The 24,328-nt window shown below is 41.5% G+C and overlaps 1 protein-coding gene across 2 annotated transcripts in view; it reads left to right on the top strand.

Moving 5' to 3' along the window:
- The first annotated feature begins 8,055 nt into the window (after positions 1–8,055).
- The window catches only part of VAV3 (vav guanine nucleotide exchange factor 3), a 147,077-nt gene continuing 130,804 nt past the window's right edge, over positions 8,056–24,328 (top strand). For both annotated transcript variants that reach the window (XM_066555521.1, XM_066555520.1), the window contains exon 1: positions 8,056–8,288. In XM_066555521.1, coding sequence (XP_066411618.1) covers positions 8,085–8,288 — 204 coding nt within the window. In that variant the 5' untranslated portion in view covers positions 8,056–8,084. The remainder of the gene's footprint in view (positions 8,289–24,328) is intronic.

Genomic DNA, 24,328 nt, shown 5'->3' with positions numbered 1-24,328 from the left:
TTTTCAGATTCATGGCAGACTCTTTGCATATGCACCACCTGCAAACGAGAGCTCCCGAGTGACTGCTGTCCATAGTCCTGCTGTCTCCAGCGGCAGGGAATGAATGTCACAGCTGGTGGAATTAAAGGCATCGATTATCACTGTAGTACCTATCATTCTCCATCGTTCTGGATCACTACAAATCCTTGGATTTTTGCATTTATAATACATAAAGTGTTTGAGGGAAAAAACCAAACCCCTTTATTTCCATATGATGATGATGTTGACAAACTAGCAGGGCAGATAAATTTGTAGAAAACCTGCCAATGACAAAACACTTCAAGAGCAGCTTTCAGACAAGTTTAACCTATCTTGTATCCACTTAGACACCCAACGGGAACTTCGGTAAGCCCACATGAATTCTGTTCGAGGAGGTTTGGTTTAGCATAACTGGGTGCCAGAGCAGTTAACTCTGGCTGAGGCACCTGGGAGCCATTAGTTTCCCCGGAGACTAAAGACTGGCTTTTGGGAATGGCTGATGATTTGCCTTGCATCACTTCCTCAGGTGTTCTGCATACCTCCGGGGCTTCTTAATGGCCAGCCCGGGGCTCAGGCCTCCTGTCCGCTCAGCGTTGTTCCTGCTCTGGAGACTGCGTGCCAGGATAGCGTCTCTGCTGCTAGACCTTTGCCTGGTCCTTGCCCACGCTTCATCTGCCCTTTGGTACCTCCTGGGAACAAGAAAAGTAAGAGCTAACAAATCAAATTCTGTAATTCCGCCTGCATGCATTTGTACGTTGTATTTGTAAACCCAGTGAGGGAGGTGGTATAACGCAGCAATTTGCGAACTGAATTGGTAGGAACACCTCTCCCTTGAAGCGAGGGAAAGTATCTTTTTTGTGATTGCAGCATCAGATTGTGCTCCAGTTCATGCTGAGAGGATTTGCTGGGGTTCAGTTTGTGCTGGTCATAGTTGTGTCTTTCTGCTGCTGGCATGTTTTTATTCCTCTAAAAAAAATACTTTGCATCAGTTTCTCTAATTTGGATCTGAAGCCTTTTGATGTCATGTAAGCATTTATTACCATTAAAATTGTGCCTGGGGTATCAACATTTTCAGGGTGTTTTAATAAGTGGCCTTTTACACGGGGTGGGGGAAGTGCTGCAGTGTGGTACACAGGTGGTTTAATTTTAGCTTTGTTTCCTTTGGTTGAACCCTGTATGCAAGTTGCAGTGGTTTAAGAAGGTTTGACTGCAGGAAACATGGAAGAATAAAAATGAGAGACAAGTTAAGTGATGTTTGAATTGTCTCTCAGTTTTGCCTATCTGATCAGTCTTTTAGCAGAGACCTCTGCTATACCTGGGGGTGGTTAGATCTTTGTGTTACTGAACTGGAGTCTATATTAACTTCACAAGCTCTTTAAGGCAAGCTGTGTATGTATAGTAGATCTGAATTTCAATCTTTTTATTTCTAAATAATAATTTCACTCTGATAGTTTCATCTCAAGAGCAATATTTCTCAACCAGGACTGGGGAAATTCTGATGGGAGATGATGTCTTATGGTAGAGAATAATTTTTGTCTGTGATTGATTTAGGACCCTACTGGCCATATTAGCATATTCTGTAATTTGGGTACACAGCTTTATAACCCACGTTACTGGCAGCTATAGATACCACTGACTTCAACTGAGGTGGGGATTCTAGACACTAAAATTCAAGACGATGAGTTGTGTTTGGTTTTTTCTGGAATAGGTGTTCTTGGCACCTGGGGGGGTGGGGTTTCACACAGTGTCTGAAACTGAGCCTGCAGAAATGGAGGTATACAACATTCAGAGGGCATCTGAAGAATCCTGTCCTGAGCTTGTGGTAATTTATTTTTCTGAAAGTGAAGGTTCTGTGGTCCATAACACTTTCGTTTAGCATGGCTGTCCATGTTGCTGCAAATTCAATCCCAATGTCCTGAACCAAGAGCCCCTTATCTCTTAATTCTCTGCTGACTTGCAGTCTAGTGTTGGCCCAGCCTCATTAAACTAACAATTACCAGGTACACTCACTTCAAAAAGGTGAAAAAAAAAGTAGGTAGCAGAATGTTCTGAAATATTTATGTTCTTTATTCTTGAGTTGAGACAACTTTAGAGATGAAGCTTCACTGCCTACTGAGTGTTTAGAAATATTTTGCCTGCTGACTTCTCTAAAAATAAGTTTGACTGTTCTGTTGTTAAAAATTATTAATATATTTGACTCTAAGCATAAAAGGAAACTTTTATTTACTGAACTTAGATTATTATGTAAATACACATTTAACGTTGTAAATTGAAAACTGGAACAGTGTCTCAGAGGTTCTGTGTGACTGCCCTATTTATTCTAGCAGTTAACACAGCATGAGACTAGAGGCTGCTAGTAAATTGTGCCTTCAGGATACGAAAAATTCAATTGCCTAATAGCAGTAATTTAAAAATAAATATTCTAATATTAATAGAGTTGAAACATGACTCCAGATATTCTTTCACAGTTTGAGTAAGTTATTTAGTGAATGGGACTTTCCCGTTTTTCCAAACTTTAGGTAACTAGGGACTTTTTATTTTCATGTGAAGCTTTTTCTTGGTTTTCTATACAGTCAGACCTCATCCAGTGCACAGTGTTTCCTGAAAGTGTCACACTTTCAGCAATTGATCTCTTTTTTCATGGGGGAAAACCTTTCAGGATTCTTGTTTTTGGGTACTGAATAGACTGTGAAAAAGCACAACCCCCCCCCATCTTTTCCTTGCTTTAGGGCTTACTTGTACCAGTTTCCGGCTTTTCATATCTTGGTTATGTGCACTTGAACACCTTGACTTCTGATAAAAATACCACTTTCTTGTCACCTGAGACCACAAAATTATTTTTTGTCAGCATCTATTTTCCTTCTGTCTTGAGAAAAGAAGGGAGTTTTTTCCTATCTTGTAATCTGATTTGGGTTTGCCTTGAAATCTTCATCTGACTGTTGAAAACAACCTGTGGGGGAAAGCGGTAAAAAACAGGAGGAAGGCTACTATTTTATTTACTCTATCAAGTTGCTTGGATTCTTAGGAAGTCTTTTTGGTATTTTGATTAAAATACATAAAGTGGTACAGGACAATTTCCTTTCTTTTGCCTGCCCATAAATGTTTTCCTTACCATAAATGCTTTGGCTTCCCTCTGGCAGGAGGTGAGTGGCTGCCTGAGTCTGGCTTCCCTGTTTTTCAGCACAAACAGGTGGCACATCAACAGCTTTCTCCTTTTATGTGAAAGATTTTTACAAAGCTGAAACTTGGCCTTCTGGAAGTCAAATATCCTATTTCAGGAATTCAACACAGGATTCTGCACAGTAAAATGGGACAAATTTCTGTTAACTTCAAATAAAAAGGAGATTTCTGTCAGGAGAGGTGAGCCAATGCCTTCAACTCTTAGCATGATTATTTGGTAGGTAGTTGCTAGAGATAGGCAGGCTCTTTAACTGCTTTAATGTCTTATTTTCACATTGACTGGTCTGGGTGGATCTTCTCTTGCAGCCTCACTGATTCCTCAAATGCTCAGATGCACTTTATGTATTCAGGTGATTTTTTTACTGAGAACAGTATTTTAGTGTTTGTTTGATGTGTTAGCATTTAGAATTCCTTTCAGTTTATAACTACCTACACATTGATATATCAAGTCATATCTCTGCATCTTCCAGGTTTTTATGAAAACTAAATTCAGTACTAAGCTGCACGCATCCTCCTTGATTATTTCCTTTTTATAATTTTTCTTTTGTTTTCAATGCTTCATTTAGATTTCAGGGCAGTTGTTTATTACTTCTTCCATGCTAACTTGAAACACTTATTTCAAGTAAAACATAATGCTTTGCTGAAATTCAGGTGGTATTGCAGTATAAGACAATAACACAAACAAATTAGTAATAAGAATCAAGTAGTGCTGCTTTTTCACTTTGTGCAGCCAAGTTCCCAAAGTAGTTCTGAAACTGGAGCCTGTAGCTATAGGATGCAGCCAGATGCACCTGGGAGATCTTGATCCATGCTGATACTCAAGTGCAGCAGCCAGAAATTACTGAAGAATTCTGGTCAGCTCTCTTATCCTTATTTACTTGCACTGCAAGATAAGCAGGCTCCTTATGAAATCCTGGACTATGGCCATCTGCCTGCTATTGCCATCCAGGCAAAAGGAAAGAGGCTCAAGGGAGGCTTCTGGCCAGGAGCAGTGGTGGTTCAATGTGTATCCAAATGGGAGAAAGATACAGATGGCCAAGACACAAGAATACAGGTTTTCATTTGCAATGAGGTTAAACTCAGATCTTTTTCTGATGTAATTGACTGGGACTTGAGTCCTAAGCATGGCTGGCTCAGCCAAGACTTTAGTGGGCTTGTGGGACCCACAAGTGAGGGCAGCTCTCTGCTTGTGCTTGCACCTCTTTCTGTAGCATTTAAAAATGCACTCAAGAGCAACCATCACAAGGCAAGAAAACTTTAAGCACCAGAACTGATGAATTCATTGGTAAAGGGAGGAGGAAGGAAAAGGAACTGAGGAGCTTCTCTTTGGGAAGAGATCTACCATTTTGTTATCCTTGTTTGGTACCTTGCACAAACTGGGTTTGTGCCTAGAGCTCATGGCCACTATTTTATCTGCAAGAGTAACTGAAGGAGAGGGAATGTGTGTACATGTTTTCTTATTTGTTGTATTTAATTTATTAATTTTCCCCAAGCTGGGAAACACAAGTAGTTTAAATGCAGCAACTGTGGTGACACCAGGAAGTAATTATTTCAGGAAGCTTGCAAAAGTGCCCTTATTAAACAAATTGAGGTAGGTTGGTTTTGTTTGCTTTAAGTAAAACAACAAGAAAAGAATTGGAAAAGTGCCACCTTCATAGGACGCAGTACAGGATACAAGTAAAGAAAAAAATTATTATTATGTCCCCAGTAAGGAGACAGTTGTCTCCTGAAAAAAGAAAAAAAAACAGGCAAAACCTTGGTTTGTGTCCCTTTTGGGGAACAATTCTCCTCCAGACTTGCTGTTAAGATTTTTTTTGTTTTTATGTCACTATTTTACAGTATTTTGAAAGGGGAATGTATGTCTGAAAGGTTTTCTTTATAGAAAACCCAGAGAAAAAAACTGCATCAGCAAATGCCTCATTGATGGGTTAAAAAAAAAGTATGTGATTTACATCGAAAATTGTGAAAACCTGAGCTGAGATCTGTCTGCCAGATCAATCCTAGTGAAAGTGCAGAAGAGGGACTGAGGTGGCTGTCAATCAGCACCTCTTTCAATCCATCTGTGGATCCATCCTCTTTCATACATCTGTGCAGTATGGGGAGAAGAACAGGCTGGAAAGAGGACAAACTTCCAGTGTATCTTCAGCAAATGGTTCATTTCAAGTACTTCATATTTGAGGTATAGATTTTTTCCCTTTTTTCCTAATTTTTTTCTAAATTTGGTTCTAATAGTCTGCTATAGCATCCTATGACTTAGAAACAATTTAAAACTACAGTGTATGTTTTTCAGATATTTAGAACTTCAATCATCACCTTTAAAGCATATTTGTTTGGATGTAAATTTTGGATTAAAGAGTGTTGGATTGCTCCTATTACCCATGTAAAAAGATTAGATCAATTTGAGCAACCAGCCTGAAGTGGTTCTTGCTTTTTATGAATCAGAAGAGTGCTTGTTTTTCTGTATCTCTGCAAAGGCATCCCAACTGTTTGTGTTCCTTTCAGGGTGCTGTACCACCAATCCTGGCTGGAGGCAGCTGAAGTGGGAATATGGATAATGAAGTGAAGATGGTTTTCTGTTTCTTCTATCTATTTTGCTTTTCTGATTTCTGCATTTGTTCAGTGTTATGGTTGTTGTCAGCCTGAGTGTGGATAGCTTGTGGGCACACAATTCTACTCATTTATCTGAGATCAGTCACAGATAAAAATATATTTCTAGGAGAAAGTGTTTATTGTAGTTGTGATCAAATTGCTCTTTGTTCATTTTGATAGATGTTGATATCCAAATGATCACAGTGCAAACTGTTCATTTCACTCCCTTTTGATTTAAATTAGGAATGAAATTCTCTCTAATTCTGCCTGGTTGCAAGCAGTCTGATACTTGGATAGAATGTTTGTGTTGCAACCTGCCCTCTCCTCCAGCTGTTTGGGCATAAAACAACCAAATGTTGGTCTGAAGAGGCAGACATACCTGTTACTGGTGGTCCAGTGTTTGGGCTGAGGTTGTTAAACAGCAAATTCACATTTCCTGAGAAATGGGAGCTGTGTGGCTGTGACTGCCCAGGTGGCCATGGAGCAGGAGGGGCCTGCTGGGAAGGAGGCACTACTGAGGCAACTCAACCTAATGCCACACTCTCCCATGTAAGAGTTAGCAGCAAGCAGTTCTGCATGACTCAAAAGAGAGATCCTCATTCCAAAGGACTGGTGACAGTGCAGCTGAGCTTTAAATCTTTAAGAGAAAAAGTGCTCAGCTGCACTGTCACCAGTCCTTTGGAATGAGGATCTCTCTTTTGAGTCATGCAGAACTGCTTGCTGCTAACTGGAGTTTGCATTCTGTTAAAGTGTCTTTGACATGTCAGGGAGGCTTTGTCAGCTCCCTCAGCACTGATCAGACCTGGGAGCCTCTTTGGTTTTCCAGCCCAGATAACGCATGCAGAGGGCTGAAAACTCAGCCAGGTGTTTGCAACTTTGTGCTGCTTTAAGAGTGGAAACAAACGCGGTTCCAGATGACCTTGAGCAGCACTTGTCCCTTCTAACGAGGTAACAAGTCACACCTGTCTTATCCCATCCCTGCTGGGCAGTGGCACAGGTGTTACAGATTATGGAGCTGGAGTCTACATTTTGGGCCATGATTCTCTTTGTCTTTTTCAGTGCATGCAATGCAAAATGGTGAGCTGTCCTGTGGCATGTTCTGCAGCCAGTGGCTGCTCAGGAAAATGCCTGGAATGGCAGACATACTGCCTGCTTCAAGAAAGGTCAATATGCTAATTCACTTTTTTCTTACTGAAACATGCAAATCACTTGCTAGGACTCAATTTCTGAAATGAATTCCCATAATGTGTGTATTAATTCTTTCAGAAATTATTAAAAAGATTTGTGGGATTATTCTGAGCTCAGACAGCAATAAATGTCAAGGTTTTAACTGAGGTGTGGTAACCAGCAATAGTTGTGGACTATCTTGAATAACCATGTTAGTGTTTTGCTCTTGGAAGGCTTTCTCACCCTGGACTATGTGTTGTGGTTTTTTTTTGCCCCTCACATAAATGTTAATAGTACTTTTAGAGTTCTCTGGTTTAAAAAAAAAAACAAACAAAAAATCCCCAACATGTTTTAATAGAGAAAACCCCCCAGTTTTTGTATCCTTTTAAGTGATTTTTTTTTTTTGAGAAATTAAGTTTCCAGCACTGCTTCAAAAATCCAAAAAGAAATAACAGCTTTTGAGTTTTAGAGGATATTGTGAACTCTGGTGTTTGTGTTGTCTGGTTATGGAGTTTGTAACACTTGGTAACTTAAAATCACTTGTATTGTCTTAAATTTTGTCTGAATGCTTGTTGGAAGTTATTACATATTTGTAAACATTATTTAAAGTGCTAATAAAATTGAAGTCATTGCAAAGTACTTTAGGGGAGAACAGATGGGAAAACAATATTATGCCATGATGTGTTCTCTATCGTTTCTAGAAGTCGCTGAGAGCATTCTGCTTGAACCTCTTTGAGCGCTCTGCTGTTTGCTGAAAGGACAAAGGACTGACAATAAGACAGAACATGCCACTGCGCCGCTCTCTACACCTGCCTGTCGGAGCTGCCTTGTGTGTCGCAGGTGCTGTGTTGATGCCATCCCCGGACGAGCAGACGAGACGAGCAGCCTCACGGCCCGGCCTCGGGAGCTGCCCGGCGCGGGCTGACGGCGGCTGCCCCGCGCTCCCCCTGCAGCGGGGCCGGTGCGAGCGCGCCGGGCTGGGCTGGGCTGGGCGGGCGAGGGGCGGTGGAGCCGCCGGAGCCGCCTCCTGGGGCGGCCGCGGGGCGGGACGGGCCGGCCGCGGCAGCGGCGGCGGCGGGAGGGCGCAGCAGGGGCCGCCGCGGCCGCAGCATCGCGGCGCGGTGGCGGGGATGGAGCCCTGGAAGCAGTGCGGGCAGTGGCTGATCAGCTGCAAGGTGCTGCCGCCCAACCACCGGGTGACCTGGGACACGGCCCAGGTCTTCGACCTGGCGCAGACCCTGCGCGACGGCGTCCTGCTCTGCCAGCTGCTCAACAACCTCCGCAGCCACTCCATCAACCTGAAGGAGATCAACCTGCGCCCTCAGATGTCCCAGGTGAGGCCGCTCCCCCAGCCCCTGTCCGCGCCCTTGGGGCTGCCTGCGGGGTCTCCGCGTGCTTTGCCTTGCGCCTTGTGGCGGCGCGGAGCGGGACCCGCGGGCTGCGGAGCGGGATGCGCCCCCTGCCCGCCTGCAGGGCGGTGAGCGTGGGTCCAACCCGGGGCAGTCCTCGCCGGGCACCTTCCCTGCGCCGTGCGGCCGTTCCAGCCCGGGCTCGGCGCGTCCCGTCCCGGCTGCTGGGACAGGGCGCAGCTGCAGCGCCGGGCCGGCGGCTCCCGAGAGCTCCGTGAGGGCTCGTCGCCCGCAGCCGGAGGCGGCTCGGCAGGAGTCCCTCGGGCTCGTCGTGGGGTGGCCGTGCTAAGGAGAAGTTCCCGCAGTAGTCCCAGGGTCACCATTTTAACATCTGTGTGCGTTACTGTTTAATGGGAGCGGTTACAAATCAAACGACCTCTCGCTTGTAGTTTTTGTGGCTACTCCTAGGGACATTGGTGGGGAGGGAGGGCGGCCGAGGACGCGGGGCCGGTGCGGCCGTGGAGCTGAGCCCGCCCGGAGCAGCCAAGGCAGGGCAGGGGCTGTGGGAAGCGGCGGCTGTAGAAGCCCTGGTAGCTCCAGTCAGCTGCTCTTCCCAGCTTTTTGTGACTTAGAATGGTGAAGTGAATGGGGAGGACTGGTGAGTAACGAGAAATCGTAATCTTGATAGCTGGTTGCCTGTGTAATACTGGTTTTTTTTGTTAATTCACGCCCTTTTACTTTTGGCTTTTTAAGTTGATATTTGGAATCATTATTTAATACCTAAGTGTAATTCCTAATTCTGCCCTGTTTTAAATGCGGTTTTTTTTTTTTAGTTTGGACTGATGTTTGTTACTGTGACTCATAAAGTTGGCTTCAGATATCGAGATAAGATTATATTAATAATTCACGAAGAGACTATATATACTTGACTTCCTGTCACTGCTTCATGCACACCTATGCGTCGGCAGAGATGGTGGCAGCCAAGCAGATGTTTGGAAGAAAACTAACTTCTGAGCCTGTCATGCGTTTTAAAGCATTGAGAAACAGATACACTGTAACATTTCAGTGTTGTGGTTCTCTTTTTGATTTATAGAAATACAAATTGCCATTCATGTTTATGATGCTAGCAAAAAGCAGTGGAGTGAATCATACTACATTGTCCATGTCTCTGTCGATGTTTGCTTACAAACCCAGTTATTTTATTTCTTACTAATTCTTTCTTTTAGCAGCTATGTCTTACTACCAAGGCAGCATTTTCTGGAAGCTCAGAGTACAAAAAGGAAAAATGTAGTTCAGCTAGTCAGAGTCAAAGCTCTGAGACTCTTGCACTAGATGTGAATGGTACAAAGGCTATCTCCGTGTACTTGAGAGCTCAAGTGCCTGCTTGAATGGCATATGCAGAGGCAATACTTCATCTGAGTGATGGAGCACAAAGGATGGGCCTCTCTGAATGGTAGAAATCCAGTTCAGCTTTTTCTCTGCACCATTACAACTTGTGAGTTTCAGCACTTGCTACACCGGAGTCTTGGTTTATATTTGTGTTTTTTAATGAACTAGAAATGTGTTGTCATGATATTTTTGAGATGGCCAACTCATTGCATCAACTTGAATTCTAGATTAATATTGATTATCTGGACCACTATTACTTAATTTTATTTTTGATGAATTAAAACCATGGTGGTCTCCTGTCTACTGTATCTAAGTTATCAAAATGCTCTGTCTGCTTTGTTAGAACAGTTTTGGGAATCAAGATTAATATTTATTTCTCTAAGTATGTTTGAACTATGGATTATCATTGTAGATCTTGGATTATTTACAAGAGTTGTCTGTCTGCTGTATGCCTGAAGTACCTGCACTGCACAGTGCTGCAGACAGTTCTCTCCACTGGTGCATTTCTCTACCCTACACTGATTTTACCCTTTAAACAAAGGGAACTGTTGTTGGATCAAAATCTATAATGGATAACTCTGTGTAGTGTTGGATTTACTGGGAATGTTACCTTTGTTCTGCGAGTTCAAAATTTGGTGATCTTACTGAGGTTCTGTGAGCTTTTTGGAAAGTGGACACCCTTTCTGCTGGAAATGATCACTCAAGTGTAAATTTCAAAAATTGTTGAAATTTAAATTCTGCCAGTTGCTTGTAAATTGCTGCTGAGACTGTAAAGAGCTCATAGTAATATCTTCTGGAGAAGTCTCAATGGCTTGAGGATTGGTCAGTTGGTGAGATCTGCTTGGAGTTGTGCCCTAAGCCGTGAGTTTTGTCAGCATAGTACTTGTCAGTAAACTAATACTGCATCAGAGTAGATTTGCATCATAAAGTTGCTGTATCATAGCATCTTGGGGTCTTATAGAAACACTAGTTAGCTCACCCTTCCTTGTGGGGTAGTGAGTTATAGGCACTGGAGGCAGAGCAGGGTTGGCATTGGGATGGGAATTACCAGAGTCTGTCTGAAGGTGCTGCTGTGCCTGTACTGCTTAGCTGAGCTGCTTGAGCTTCATAGGGCCCTTATCCCTTGTCTTCTAGAACTGAGCTGCAGCTCCTGTACTCCTTGATCTGATGTTGGTTTGTCCCACTAAGTCTCAGAATGGGTCAGGGGACTCTTAGTGCACAGTTCTCAATCCATACAGAGACTGAGAAGGGTGGATGAAGGCTTTGTGAATGGGCCTTATTGAGGGCAGGCTGTTTGATTTTTGGCCTTGTCTCTTACTGCAGTTGATGTTTGTCAGGCCTTGCTCTATGGACCAAGTTTTCATGTCTTGGGGGCTACTTACAAATGCAGCAGTTCCAAAGAACAGGAAGGTGAGAGGTGATGCCTCAGGCAGACCTAGGAGTAGGCGTCAGTCATCTGATGAAAGTATCAAGTCTTTTAGATATTTATTTTTTCAGAATAAATGTGGCAGATTACACATCAATGATCTGTCAGCTTTGCCTGGTAGCCCTTGGTAACCCTTTATAAGCCACATCAAAAGTGCAGAGGGATTGTGGCTAGTGCTGTGGTGCCAGATGCTGCTTTTTGGTGGAGCCTGGTTCAAACAGGTGTGCTGTTGCTTTGCTGGGGCAGGAGCAGGAACTGAGATTGATCAGCATTGCAACAGAATGTGCTTGACCAGATGGCATGGGGTGTGTTTTATGGGCTGGCTAGTATGGGGAACCACATGCCTTTGTCCCATCACCAGCCATGCACCTTGTGCCATAGCTGTTCTTGTGAGTGGGCTGTTTTATGTGTTTGAGATCTGTGGATTCTGCCCCTTTACCTTTTTAGAGATAATGCCTGTACAAGAGAAATGTCTCAGTGGCTTTAGGGTGTAAAACACTGGGGTTTGAACCTTTTGAATGCTTGCTGTTTTCATCTGCATTACTGTATGTTTATGAAAATATGTATATTTCTTTGGTGGAAGTTGTCCTTTGAAGAGCTGAAGCTGATTCAGTCAGTTACACTTTCTAGGAAGAGAGCCTCAGATATTAAAAGTATAAACCTTGCATATATAAAAGCTAAGCAACATTGAGTCTTTCTGTTCTGGATTGCTAGCTCAGTGCTGCCAGGCTCCTGTCTGAGAAGCTGATATGTCTTGGAGAGGTCCCCTGTGAAAAATTACACATGGGCTTTGTATGAGGTTGGAAATTCAGGTTCAGGGACATGCATGTCCAGGGTTTTTTTTTTCACTTTGAACAGAACAAGAAAATGTTGGTTCTATTAAGAAGGCTCAAACTCACTTTGCTGTTTGAGCTCCCACAAGCTAACAACTTGAGTTACTTTAACCTGTGCACGTGTGCCATCAGAGAAGGAAATGTAAGAGATGGATCAAATAATACCTTTTGGCCTTTTACTGTAGGAGAGCCTGCCTGGCTCAGTTAGTGTTGTGAAAGTGCTGTTACTGCAGGCACCAGACACTTCAGCACTAGCTGCTGGGAATGGAGCTAGAAGAGGGAATTTGCTAAATGAGAAAGGGAGGTGTGACTGTTGTGCTGGCGTGTTGCAAGGTTCCCCTGAAGTGGAGCATCAGTCCCTGGTGACAGAGGATGGAGCACTGAAGCTCAGTGTCTGTGTCTTCAGAGCTGTTCACTGTAGTCGTTCACTTGCCTCAGATGCTGTCTCTTGGCAATGTAGGCTGGTGAAAGTTATAAAAACAGAAGTGATCCATATCAGAAAGTACTAATCCTAATGTTTAATCATCATCAGACAAGAATTTAAGTAATTGATCACCAGAAATGTAAAACCTAAACCAATGGATTATGACAGATTTGCAGAAAATGTCATCTGTTTAATGCTTATCTTTTATCTTTAATACTTTGCAAGGTAGTTTTGAAACGGTTTTTGCAAGGCATTTAGTTAACTTGTGAGAGATTGCAAAACAGGAAAACAGCACTTAATGCAATACTGCCATGGGAGTTTACCTAAAGGGGATGCTGACATAGATTAAATATCAAAAATAACTATTTCTTATTATTCTAATAAAAATAAACAAAATACCCCTCACTTAGTATTAAAAGTTCAAATACTTTCTAATTTTAGGGAGTTACTTTTTTGGTGTGACCCTATTGTCCAAAGGAAGTTGGTTATCTTGTCATTCATGTCATAATTTGGTGGTGACAGAGCTTTTGTGCAGGGGTTTACTTTTCTTGATTCCAGTGGTATCAGGTAGTCTCAGGATGTGGGTGTGCTGTGTGAGACAAGCCTCCCTGTTTCCTCTGATACTGCCTTTGCCTTGGAGCTTTCCCTTTCCCCCAGCTGACAACCCTGGTCTCCTGCCCTGAGTGTGGACCCCCTGTGTAAGCTCCCTGCAGGTGGCTGTGCTGTGTTTGCTTGTTTTGTTACATGCTAGGAAGTACCACAAAGCAGCAGTTTCAGAAAAACTGTGTTAATCTAAATGTAAAACTTCTTGGGCTTGAACAAGGGTTTAGAAACTGGTTCAGTTTTGTCAGTATTTAACTGCCCCCTATTCTTGAATTCTTTGAATCTTACTGTATATTCACATACATTTAAAATAATTCAGTTGTTTTAAAAATATTTTTTTCACTTTTCAAATGTTTTCAATCTCTTTGCTTACTTACTGGTACCCTGGTCCACTTAACATCTCCATCACATTTATTTTCATGATTCATTTAAATGAAAACTACATTGGCTGTAAGATATATTATCCAGAAAAGGTATATTTATCCATGTGTAAGTTATGTGTACATATGCATATCTTACATGTGTTGGACTTGGTAAAATATTTTAAATAAGTATTTGTTCAAAGCAAAACCTTAATATGACCTCTGTTTTGTTCTAAGAAAAGACTGATGAAAAAGTAGTGACCTGGTTTTTCTAGGTAATTCTTCCTGCCTTAAGAAGGTGAGGAAAATAGCTCTTGAAAACTGATGTAATGATTTTAATTAATTCACATTGTTTCTTTTTTGTCAGGGGGAAGGGAAAGCTGTAGTTGTACTCTATGGTAAAGCTTATTTTACATGTTATGTTTATTGTACAGTTATTAAATGCAGCATATGCATCTTGCCAAGAGGTGTCTCAAATGTTCCCTTCTGCACAAAATTTTGGTGTGCTGACAGCTATGTAATGGATTAATAGAAAAAATATTAGTGCTGGTTTCTCACAGAGGCTGTAGCATCTGCCAGCAGTGGATGATATGAATTAATGTCTGTGTATGGCAGGCTGCTGTGTCATGTGGGAAAAGCCAAGTTTTTTTCAGAGCCTTGTCTGACAAAGGTGGGAGACCCATGACAATGGCAAGTTGAAGAACTGCTTATGAAAAGAAGTGAATCCACAAGGGTTAGAGAAGAGAGATATGTATATAAAAAGTAGGAGGATATAATCAAGGGAAACAATATTAACTACAGAGAATGGTCAGTCATAAGAATTTAGGAAGCTGGTTTGAAAAGGGTATCAGCAAGCAAGACGCTTAAGAATTTTGATATTTATCGCAAGATAAGTACAAAAAACCAATCTGGATATGCTGTGTTACTCTTCAATGATAATGGCTAATGGCTTTATCAATGCTGGCATGCCAGTCTCTGCTGTAACATGCTGCCTTAGGCCTGTGAGGTGCAGGAGGTTGTTTGCCAGGCTGCAGCACTGCACATCAGGCTGGGTTAGCAAAAGCCAGCAGTACAGCTGGTGCATTGGGAGATAGAGGGTCTTGGGTTTCTCACATGCATCTCCTTCTGCTCTCCTTTGAAGGTCAAAAGAGTTGATGAAGTCATAGTTGTAAAGAAGGAAATACAGAGTGAAAGGAGAGAAAGGGCTGCAAGGCAGCTGCAGGGGATGGGGGGCAGAGCCTGCAGGGAGAGTGTGGTGCATCCATCCTGGCCATGGCAGCAGGAGCTGGCATAGCTGAGCCTGGCTGGCACTGGTCTGGGTGCTGGGGAGCAAGCAGGGTTAATGGGAGCAGCAGCTGGCAAGCTGGTGAGAGGCACGGACTCCAAGGGCTTCCAGAGCACGGTTTGATCTTGGTGAAAGAGAGGTGACCCTTCTGCTGAGGTAATGCTGGCTCCTGGACCAGCAGCTGACCCAGAGGGGAACAGGACAAGTGTGTGTGGCTGCAAAGGAAAGCCGCTGGGGTGTGCTCCCTCTGTGTGCTGCCACATGCTGGGGGACAGGGCAGCAACTGGCCAGAGCCGAGTGTGTCACCGCCTGGAGCAGGCAGGGAAGTCCTGGCTCGTGCCCTGATTGTGTGGGTGTCTGAGTACAGAGGAAAATGTATTGTTTTATTAGGTCACTGACAATTTAATCTTCTTTAAGTTTTACTGAGGTGCCAGTTTTTGCACTTGTTCCCACAATACTGAAATTGTACCTCCAATTCTTTAAAGACCAAGCTGAACCAAGTCCCCCATCAGAAACCTTTGATTTTTTTCTTTCTGTTGCTGTGAAACAGCATTGCAGTACTTCCATCTCATTCCATAATACTTCATAGCAATGTTTAGCACTACCTTACATTCTATTATTTCAGTATTTAAAAAATTCAGTTTCACAGAGGAATATGAATTGATGTGCAGTTTATCAAATGGCTCTTAATTTCTTCCCCTGCACTTTTTAGTGTACTTGGCATCATCTGGAGCTACCTTTTCTTTCCTCTTATTTTCCTTTGACAAGTCATGTTTAAGACTTCAGGCATTGTGAAATACCAGCTGTTTGCTAAGATTTATGATGTGTAAAATGCAATCTGAACTGACATCTTTGAATTTTTATATTTAAGAGAAAGATGTTCTCTCAAAGCTCAGTGAATGCTATTGGCTTCAGTTACCACATTGTCAAGTGAGAATATATCTTTTGGAAAAATATGGGTCAATAACCCTTTCTGTCATCCTATACTGAATGTCAATAGTGAATGTCTTGGTAACATGAAACACTGAAGGACTATTAGTAGGATATTTGTTTCTTTGTATATTCATAACATGAAACATTAGATACAAATTGCATACTATGGAGGTATTGTAGCAATTTGTATAAAAGCCACTCATGTATTGTTTAAAATGTTCTTGCAGACCTACAGGTATGGTTCAGCTGTCTTATATTACAGTCCAAAATATTTTTGGCCTTTACTTTCATTCATAATTTTATTTTATAATTGGTTAATAGGTATTCAGTTAATCTGTCAGTACTTCTTTTTCTGCTCATTCGATTCCTGAAACTTAGTTTAAATCATATAGAAATTATAGTATGATTGCCTTGCAGAAACAAACAAGGAAAAAAAAAACCCAACAAAACAAAAAAAGCCAAACAAATAAAAAAACCCACAGAAAATACATTGTTGCTTTAATCGAATATTTTCTGAAAAAAACTCCAATTAACCCGAACCAAAAACTACCAACAAAGCAAGGCATTTTTAAAGCATATTTTAACTGGTAAAGCTTAGCAGAACAAGATTATTTGTATTTCCAAAATCCTTAGATATGCCCTTTAATCCTTGGTGCCATCAAATTTACCTACTTGTTTCTGAGTTGTGTAATGGTATGTGCTGCATAATCTGTACTTAGGGTGTTTTGTACCATTGCTTGTTCCTTCATTCACACTGTTTCTACATGGAAAGAAGCCTGAGAGTCAACTAAAATAGAATGATTAGAACTTGGCCCTTAATGTTAATTGTCAAAGCAGTCTGACTTCACTGTTTTGCAGGAAATTTGATGCTTTAAGAGATGAATGTTATTCTGCTTGCACATGGTTGAAACTAAGATACTGTAATAATTATAGCATCATCATAGCTTGTATAATTCCTTGTGCTCTGCTTGTGTATTAGCAGCCGAAATTTAAATTGTACTTATGTACTCCAGTGAGTGACTTTAAATTCCCATCAACTGCTGCCTCATGTAGCAGTGATACCTTATATCAGCTGATAAAAGGCCATGAGGGCCATGGTATTTTTCCCTCTGAATTGCTCAGGATCTATGAATAAGGATGTCTGATTCCAGCACAGAGAAGGTTAAAGGCAGATGGAGAACCACACCTTCTCTGCACTAATGTCCCCTCAGATTTTAGGTGTCTCTGATGGAGGAATGGTGATGACATAGTGCTACCATGTGAGTTGTAACTTGAAGTGAACGCTCATTAATCCCACTTAACTCTGTAGGATTTGGATCAAGATTTGAATTTCTTTTTCCTGGAAAAAAGTAGTGTAGGAGAGAACACCAGAGAGAATGTTCAAATTATTGCTATTGCCTGCAGCATCTTTGACTCTCAAAATAGAAAGAGTGAGACTCTGAAATACCCTTTCAGGCTGCTGCCTTTGGGCTTATGGTCAGTTGATGTGTGGTTGGTTGGAAATGGATTTCTGCCAAGCTTTTAAAACCTAACTTATTTTGAGGCAGCTATTTTAAAAGCCTCTTCATCCTACTTTGTGGCTCAAATTTTGCATTTCACACTAGTACTAGTTTTGCTAAATTGTGAGAAGTTGTTTCCGGAAATATTTAGGTTTCACTTTGTCTTAATGGTTTACCCTTTGCGTATGCGCACAAAGTGTGTCAGGTCAGCCCATGTTCTCTTCTGAATTGGGAACTTCTTATTTTTAAACATTGTTGAAAAGTTCTGCTGAGCGCTGACTTTGCACTTTGCTTTTTTCTCTTTTTTTTGTGTTTGGATCTCGCTTAATTTTTGGATGCTTGATTTGAAGAAACAATTTTTGGGCCATACCCCAGAGGGCTTGTTTGGGATGTGTGTGTGTCCTCTTAGCAGCAGTGTTTGGTTTGACTGAATTCTTGGAGCATTTTTAAAAGTGCAGAACATGTTAAAATCTTAAGTGATTTTTAACAGGTGTGTCATGTCCTGAGGTTTTATGGGAGTCCCAAGCAGGGTTAACTTGAGCCATTTGGTTTTGATTTCTTCCTGTCCTGATCTTCGTTCTCTCCATCACAGAGGGCAGTGCACATTTACCCACCACCACTGTGCCTTGATGTTAATCACTACAAGTAGTCATGAGAAAGTTATTCAGGGTCTGTGTTCATTCACTTTGCATTTGTGGTTGGCAGCACTGAATATGGTGATGCATCTTCTCTGTGGATTGTGCTGAGGCCGCTGGTTTCACTGCAAGTATGCTGAACAGATGGCACTCTTTGTAAAGCTGAGGTTTAACTCCCCAATTGTTCTCAGTGATTCCTTCAAGCAATATTGTTGGTTAGAAGAACTGTGCCTCAGAAGGTACTGGTAGCTACTGGTACTGTGCTGTTGCAGGTTTTGTGAAGCTCTTTGGAAGTGACTCCTGTAATCCTATTGGAATGCCTCTGTAGTTGTATCATAGCCCTGTAGTTTCCCTTTCTGCTGAAGATCCTGGTGAAATGATGAGCTGAGATGAAAGGCTTGTGCGTGATGGGAGAGTGTGGATTCAGGGATAGCTGAGCCCTGCTGGCTACAGGGTGGGCTGCACTTCATGAGAAGCTCCTGAGAAGCACACTGGAAGGTATTTCAAATTTGTATGTCTTCCCAGCTATAATTGCTCAGATTCATAGACCCCTGGGGAATCTGCTTAATTTAAGCTATCTGCTTTCTCTTTTCTGAGAATGTGGGTTTTTGTAGCTTGGAAGCCCCATAGCGCATCAGGTTATTTCAAGAGCACAAGCTCTAGCAATATTAATGGAATGTGAATTATTCTCTAGTGTTAAAAAACCTGCTATGAATTAAAAAAAAAATTATGCAATTAAAAAAATTATGAATTATTTGCCATGACCAATGGGAGAAACATAGGAAAACAACAATTGATTAACAAGTCCTGAAACAAGAGGGGGAATGTACTATGTAACACTGTCTCTTAGCACACCTTACAAGAAATAAACCTGAGGGGTGGATCCTTCCATCAGCAGTATTACAGTACTTGTGAGTGCATATGGCCTCTGCTTAGCAATGAAAGGCTTAGACATTCTTTTTTGGGGCAAAATTGCTGTCTTGGTGGGGTTTGTCTGTGTAGGTCTTCTAAAGGTAGTTGTTACATTAATAAAGGACTTGTTCCCTCTGGCACAGAACCTGTGTCCATTTCCATGCAATGGAACGGCTTTTTAAAAGTGTCTGTCTAAATCTGAGGCCCAAAATGCAGAACCACAAATATATTTTGCTAAATGTTTAGGTTGGAAATAACTCCTAAGTTATGTATTTTTTAATTCCAGTGAGAAACAAGTGATTTCATCTAATCTTCTGTCTATTCTAAAATTCGTGGTGAAGCAGTTCAGCAGGAAAGTTAGCCCTGAAAATGCCGTTCTTGGAAGATGTTTTTAAAACTATTTGGAAAAGAAATGGAGTAGTATTCAGCTTTTTTTGTTTTGTGCTCATGAATATTAGAGCTTGACCTCAAAATCCAGTGTTTCAATACAGTCATGTTAAAGTTTAATGAACTTAAAATGCCTTTCATCTTGATTTGAAAGGATAGCAGAATTTGAAATGTTAGGGCTTCTGTAGAATATTTCATTTTCCTGATGGGTCTGCTAGTGACAACCTTTTTCCGATCTTCCCTGTTTCTCATATTTTTCTATCTTGACTCAGGTGATGTGATGTCACCTATCAGAAACCCAGACTGCTCTGTGATTATTGAGAAGTACTGCTGTGATGGGTCTGGGGTTTTTAAAATTATTACTGTTTTTCCCACCTTTCCTTCTTGTCTATAATTCTCATTTGTTTTGACTCGTCTGTTCTGCAGCATGTTTGTGCCCTGTCCTCTCAAACTGGTCTGTATTACTTTCACCTTCTACATTTGCCTTCCCCTCCCACTTGTATTTTCTTTTCCTGCCAGTGCATCTGTTTCCTCCTTCACTTCATTCCTGATGCTTTTTCTTCCGTTCAACTGTTTCCCCTCCCCTTCCCTGTTGTCTCTGCTGTTCCTGTTGGCCTCATCCCTCTGCAGATTGTCTGAAATCTGTTTCCTACATGGTTAAGAGCGCGTCTCCTCCGGAAGCTGCGTGCATGAGGGAGCTGGGCACAAAGGCTCTGGTGGAAGTTGTGCTTTTAGGACCAGTGAAAATGGGATTCAAGGGACCAGACAGTGCTTGACCAGCCATCTCATGTTGGGCTATTTCAAACTGCTTTTCAGTGACTACTTTTGGTAAATGGTGATTGCTTTGCTTTCACCTGTTACTTTAAAAGTTTCTGCTGCCTCCCTGTTGCAGTCAGAGCTTTGCAACATATGTGAGCGTGTCCCCAAAATTATTTTGCTTTGTTCCAGGTGTATTGGGCAGATCACTCTGGTGGAGTGATGAGGATAAAAGCTAGGGCTGGCAGCCTGCAGGGTGAATCAGACTGCAAACTTGTTCTTTTCAAAGGCAGAAGCTCTTGATTTCTGCCCTTGTCACCAACCTCTGGAGATTTGTGCCACCACACCAGTGCTTAAGCAATATTATTCTGTGGCTGTGTCCTGAGGAGCAGGTGGGGATGGAATGGTAGTTATTTTTAACTACTTCTCAGATTGATTTTCAAGGTTGCTTGCAAGGCAGAAATAGCCAGTCCTGCTAGCCAGCATGTTCATCCTGCATCTCCTTTGTGTTGGAGATGTCTCCTGTGTTGGACATCAGTCTCAGTGGTTTCTGTGTCTTTCCAGTGAGTTCCACTCACTCTTCAGAGGCTGATAGACATGATAATTATGTTTTTGCTTCCCAGACTCACTATTTACATTCAAAGTGAGACAACCACTACATTGAGTATCTGTATTGTGAGATAGAAGCTGCTACACAATGATGTCCCTGAGGGCTTACCTTCATAGTAAACAGTTTGTTTCTTCAGGTTTCTGGGGTCTTGCTTGTTTGTTCTCTGTGGATAGACACAGTCTTCATATCCCTGGTATAATTCAAGGAAGTTGTGTGCAGGAAAGTGGGTGATGCCCAGCTGGTTATGCCATGGAAGTGGACGTGCTGTCAACGAAAGCTTGAGAAGGTCAAGGCATCGGTGACCAGTAACTGTCCTGTAAATGTGCACCTTTTGTCTTGGTTTGTTCATGTATTTCTCCACTTGAGGCTGAAGCAGCTCAATGTTACCATTTGTGATTTATTTTTTAAAAGCTTCTTATGGGACTATATGAAATTATTTTCATGCAGTTTCTTGGTTTAATGGAGAGCATACATTTGAACAGTAATTATTGTCATACTCATCCCTTCATGCTAGCTGGTGTTATGGTTTTTCATTATAATTTGAAGTACTAGAGCAGCTTTAAACTATTTGTTTCACAATGAGATACTGATGAGAACTTAATCCAGGTCAATGTTTTTTGTACTTTAGTATTGGATCTTAATCCAGGTCAGTGATTTTTTTACTTTGATATTAAATCTTTCATAACTTGTGAATAACTTGTCTCAGATACCTTTTCAGAACTGAAACATGCTGCTGTGAGGAAGTGGCTTTTGCTTAGTTTTCTATCGTGCTTTCTTCATTGTGAAGTCTAGCCTCCTCTTTTATGCTTCCTTTAACTTGCTTTACTGTATGTAATTGTGAGAATGACTTTAACTAGGGAAATGCCTTTTAAAATTTGTTCTCTAATCATATTCTTTTTCAACCATTCTAATTTCTCTGTATTTTCTTGCCAATTATTAGTGTTCCCAGTGGAAAATAAACTAGGGATCTTGAGTGTTTATAGAATTCACTGTGAGGACACATGACGAGCAGATAATTTGTGTGTGGTGTTTTTTTCTCTCCCTCAACTGGCTTTGAAATGGGTAGGTTTTTTTTTAATAAACTTTCAAGTTTTCATAATAGTAGTCACTGAGAAAAAGTGATTTCCATATTGTTCTGTTAGGAGGTCCTTGGATTTCCTGTGCATGTTCTTGAGTGTCCTCTATTGCAAACAAAAAATTACCACATTTAGTAGACAGTAACTTGACTTGTTTTGACAGATAAGGGAATGGGACAATTTACTTTTTGCTAGTTCTCTGCAGCTGTCAAAAAAATTAATCAGAAATACCCTTGAGTGGCAAGGCATACTGGTATTGAAAAGGGAATGTCATCTGAACCGCAGTTTATTGGTCCCCCTGCCATGCTTAGAGAGTCATTTTCTCTGTGAATTACAGAGAGCAGACTTGTGCAAACTTCAGGTTGTGTTTATTGATGGCAGGGTGTACGCCTGACAGAATTTAGGAGGTGTGTGGGTGCCCTGTGTCTCCTCCAGAGAGAGGGAGAGAAGAGCTCTGTTCTGCCTGGGGAGACTCTGGAACCAGGTGGGAAGACGTGAGTAGAGAGGCCGTGGGAGAGTTTGTCATGAATTGTGTGTGGAGGTGTTTGTGTCCTGATGGGGTGGGCTCTCACTGGTGGCAGATCTGGACAGATTTTGGTGGTGCTGTGAGTCATGTTTGGAGGCTCTCTTGGGTCAGTTGTGTGTGGCACAGCTGTTTGCAGCGGAACAATGAGTCACAGGCTTGTGAGTTTCCAGTCCTTGCTGAAGAACGTACCTACATAGCTGCTCTTGTGGTTTCATTTAGAAATAAGTGAGCAGTGCAAGAGTTGAATAATTAGACTGACTAGGTCAAGCACTTACTGTATACTGATTTCTGGGGTTTTTTAAGAATACATATTGAGAAGTGGAATGTTATTGTCATAAATAGAAAAATGCTCGTTTCTGAAAAAAGTGAACAGGATCTGAATACTAATATTTGCTATAGCCAGAAAATTAGTTGCAAGGGTCTATTCTAATTGTTTTGCCTAATTACTCTCCTGTCCTTGTTTCACATAATCTCACTTACTCTGATCTATTAAAAGACTGTTGCTGAATATTTTTTCTGTCTAGTTGTTCACACTAAAATATCATCTTGCAACAAATCAAACAAGTTTGTCTTCTGCTACATGGACTCCATGCTGCTATTCTGCTCATCTGGCTTAAAGGCAAGAATTAGCCTTGCAGTGTTGTTGTGTCCGTTTTTCTGGAAATCACTGTCATTGCTTCTGCAGTGCTGAGACCTGTTTCCATAGAGAGGCAGAGAAAGATCTGTCATTGTTATAAATTCCCAGTTACAAATTGCATATGTATTGATTTTGTTTTTCTTTCTAATCTTGTCTCAATAAGCTATTATGCCTTTTAGACTATAGTCACTAATCCAGGATCACACTGTGTTTTATTTAGATTTCATTTTATTTAGCTGATTAGTCTGTAGAACAAAACAGTACTAAACAAAACTAGACATAAAATGAGGTTTTCTAGACAAAATCTAGACATTCTTACAGCTTAGCTCCAACATTTACATTCAATGTGTTATTTTAAAAAACCACCTAAGGAACCATTTGTGTTGAAGTGATGTTCTGTTAGGCAATTAGTAAGCTGATGCTTGTGCAGAGGCCTGGAAGCATGTTACAGCAGCTGCTTGTACTGCTTCTGTATGTGTCCTTTTGTATAACAGGATAGAAAAAATATTTGCCTACCGCTCGCAGGCAGATGCTTTCACTGTCCCTATATTAGATTGTATGTTTTCCTTTATGCATGCATCAGTGCTAAAACCAGTTATGGGTTACTGCTCATGCAGAAACTTTTAGCCGTGACAAGAGTGACTGTTGGTTTTTATGTAGATTTGTGTAAATAGCCAGTATCTTGCTGTGATTTTGGTGTGCCTCTTTAAACTGAATGTTATTGATGATACAACATTTAAGATGACAGGGACCTATTTATACAACCAACTTAAATTGTGTTGTGCTATCACTCACACACTGCTGCTAAATTATAGAATATTTAATTAATTCTACATGTATGAGCATCTTAGATTTTAATCGGATTAATTTTATGAATAAAACAGGATCCAGCTCTCTTCACTAAGTTCAAAAGACCAGCAGAGCACTGAATGAGGACTTCCCAGGTTAGTGGTTCTCTGGTTGCCTTGGTAGATTAGTTTTTCTGGCACTGTTGTAAATTTCTTGTAAATTTAAGGGAAGTGAAAATACAAGTGTGAAAGTAATGGTAATAATTTACACAGCCCTTCTTTCAGGAATGAGGAATACCTTTTACAGGTGTTTTTAAAATGCTTCAAGAAATGTGCTTTTCATGAGGTCACCAATATGTGTAGTGTTGTTCTGAAGTCATTCAGCTGTGAGTCAGTAGCATAAAGACTGGGATGAGTTCTTCACTTTACATTGATCCTTAACATAGTTCGTCTACGGACACTTGGAATAATGTGCCAAAACTCAAAGCACATTGTACTTTAATAATTAAAATTATTATTTTGGTGCAATGTTCTGTAGTTCTCTTCCCAAGGGGATTGTGAAGCAAGAGTGGAAACATGTGTGGCAAGATACTTGTACTTGACAAGGTATTGGTGGCAGGGTGCCCTGGGTGGTTATTGAGGCAGGGTTTTCATCTTCTGCCCTGTGCTCTGAACAGCTCCTCCTGGGCTCCATCAGCACCCCACCATTTTTGCAGTCTAAATCACAGGAACTGCCAAGATACAGTAACAGCAAAGCTTCTGCGGTATGGCTGGGGGCCTTTTGCACTGCTGAGGGGTCTAGTCTTTGTGGCATCTGAGGCGTGGGGCTCTGGGGAGACACTAAGCTTGCTCTGCATCTTGGGCTTCATGCTGCTCTCTTGTTGAAAAGGCAGCTTTCCTGTGTGTTTTTTCATGGTCTCCCATGGACTTTACCTGCTGAAGAG

The sequence above is a fragment of the Molothrus aeneus genome, chromosome 9 (genome assembly GCF_037042795.1).
Source record: "Molothrus aeneus isolate 106 chromosome 9, BPBGC_Maene_1.0, whole genome shotgun sequence".
NCBI lineage: Eukaryota > Metazoa > Chordata > Aves > Passeriformes > Icteridae > Molothrus > Molothrus aeneus.
Note: the sequence above shows the minus strand (reverse complement) of the source record. Positions and strands in the feature narration are given on the sequence as shown.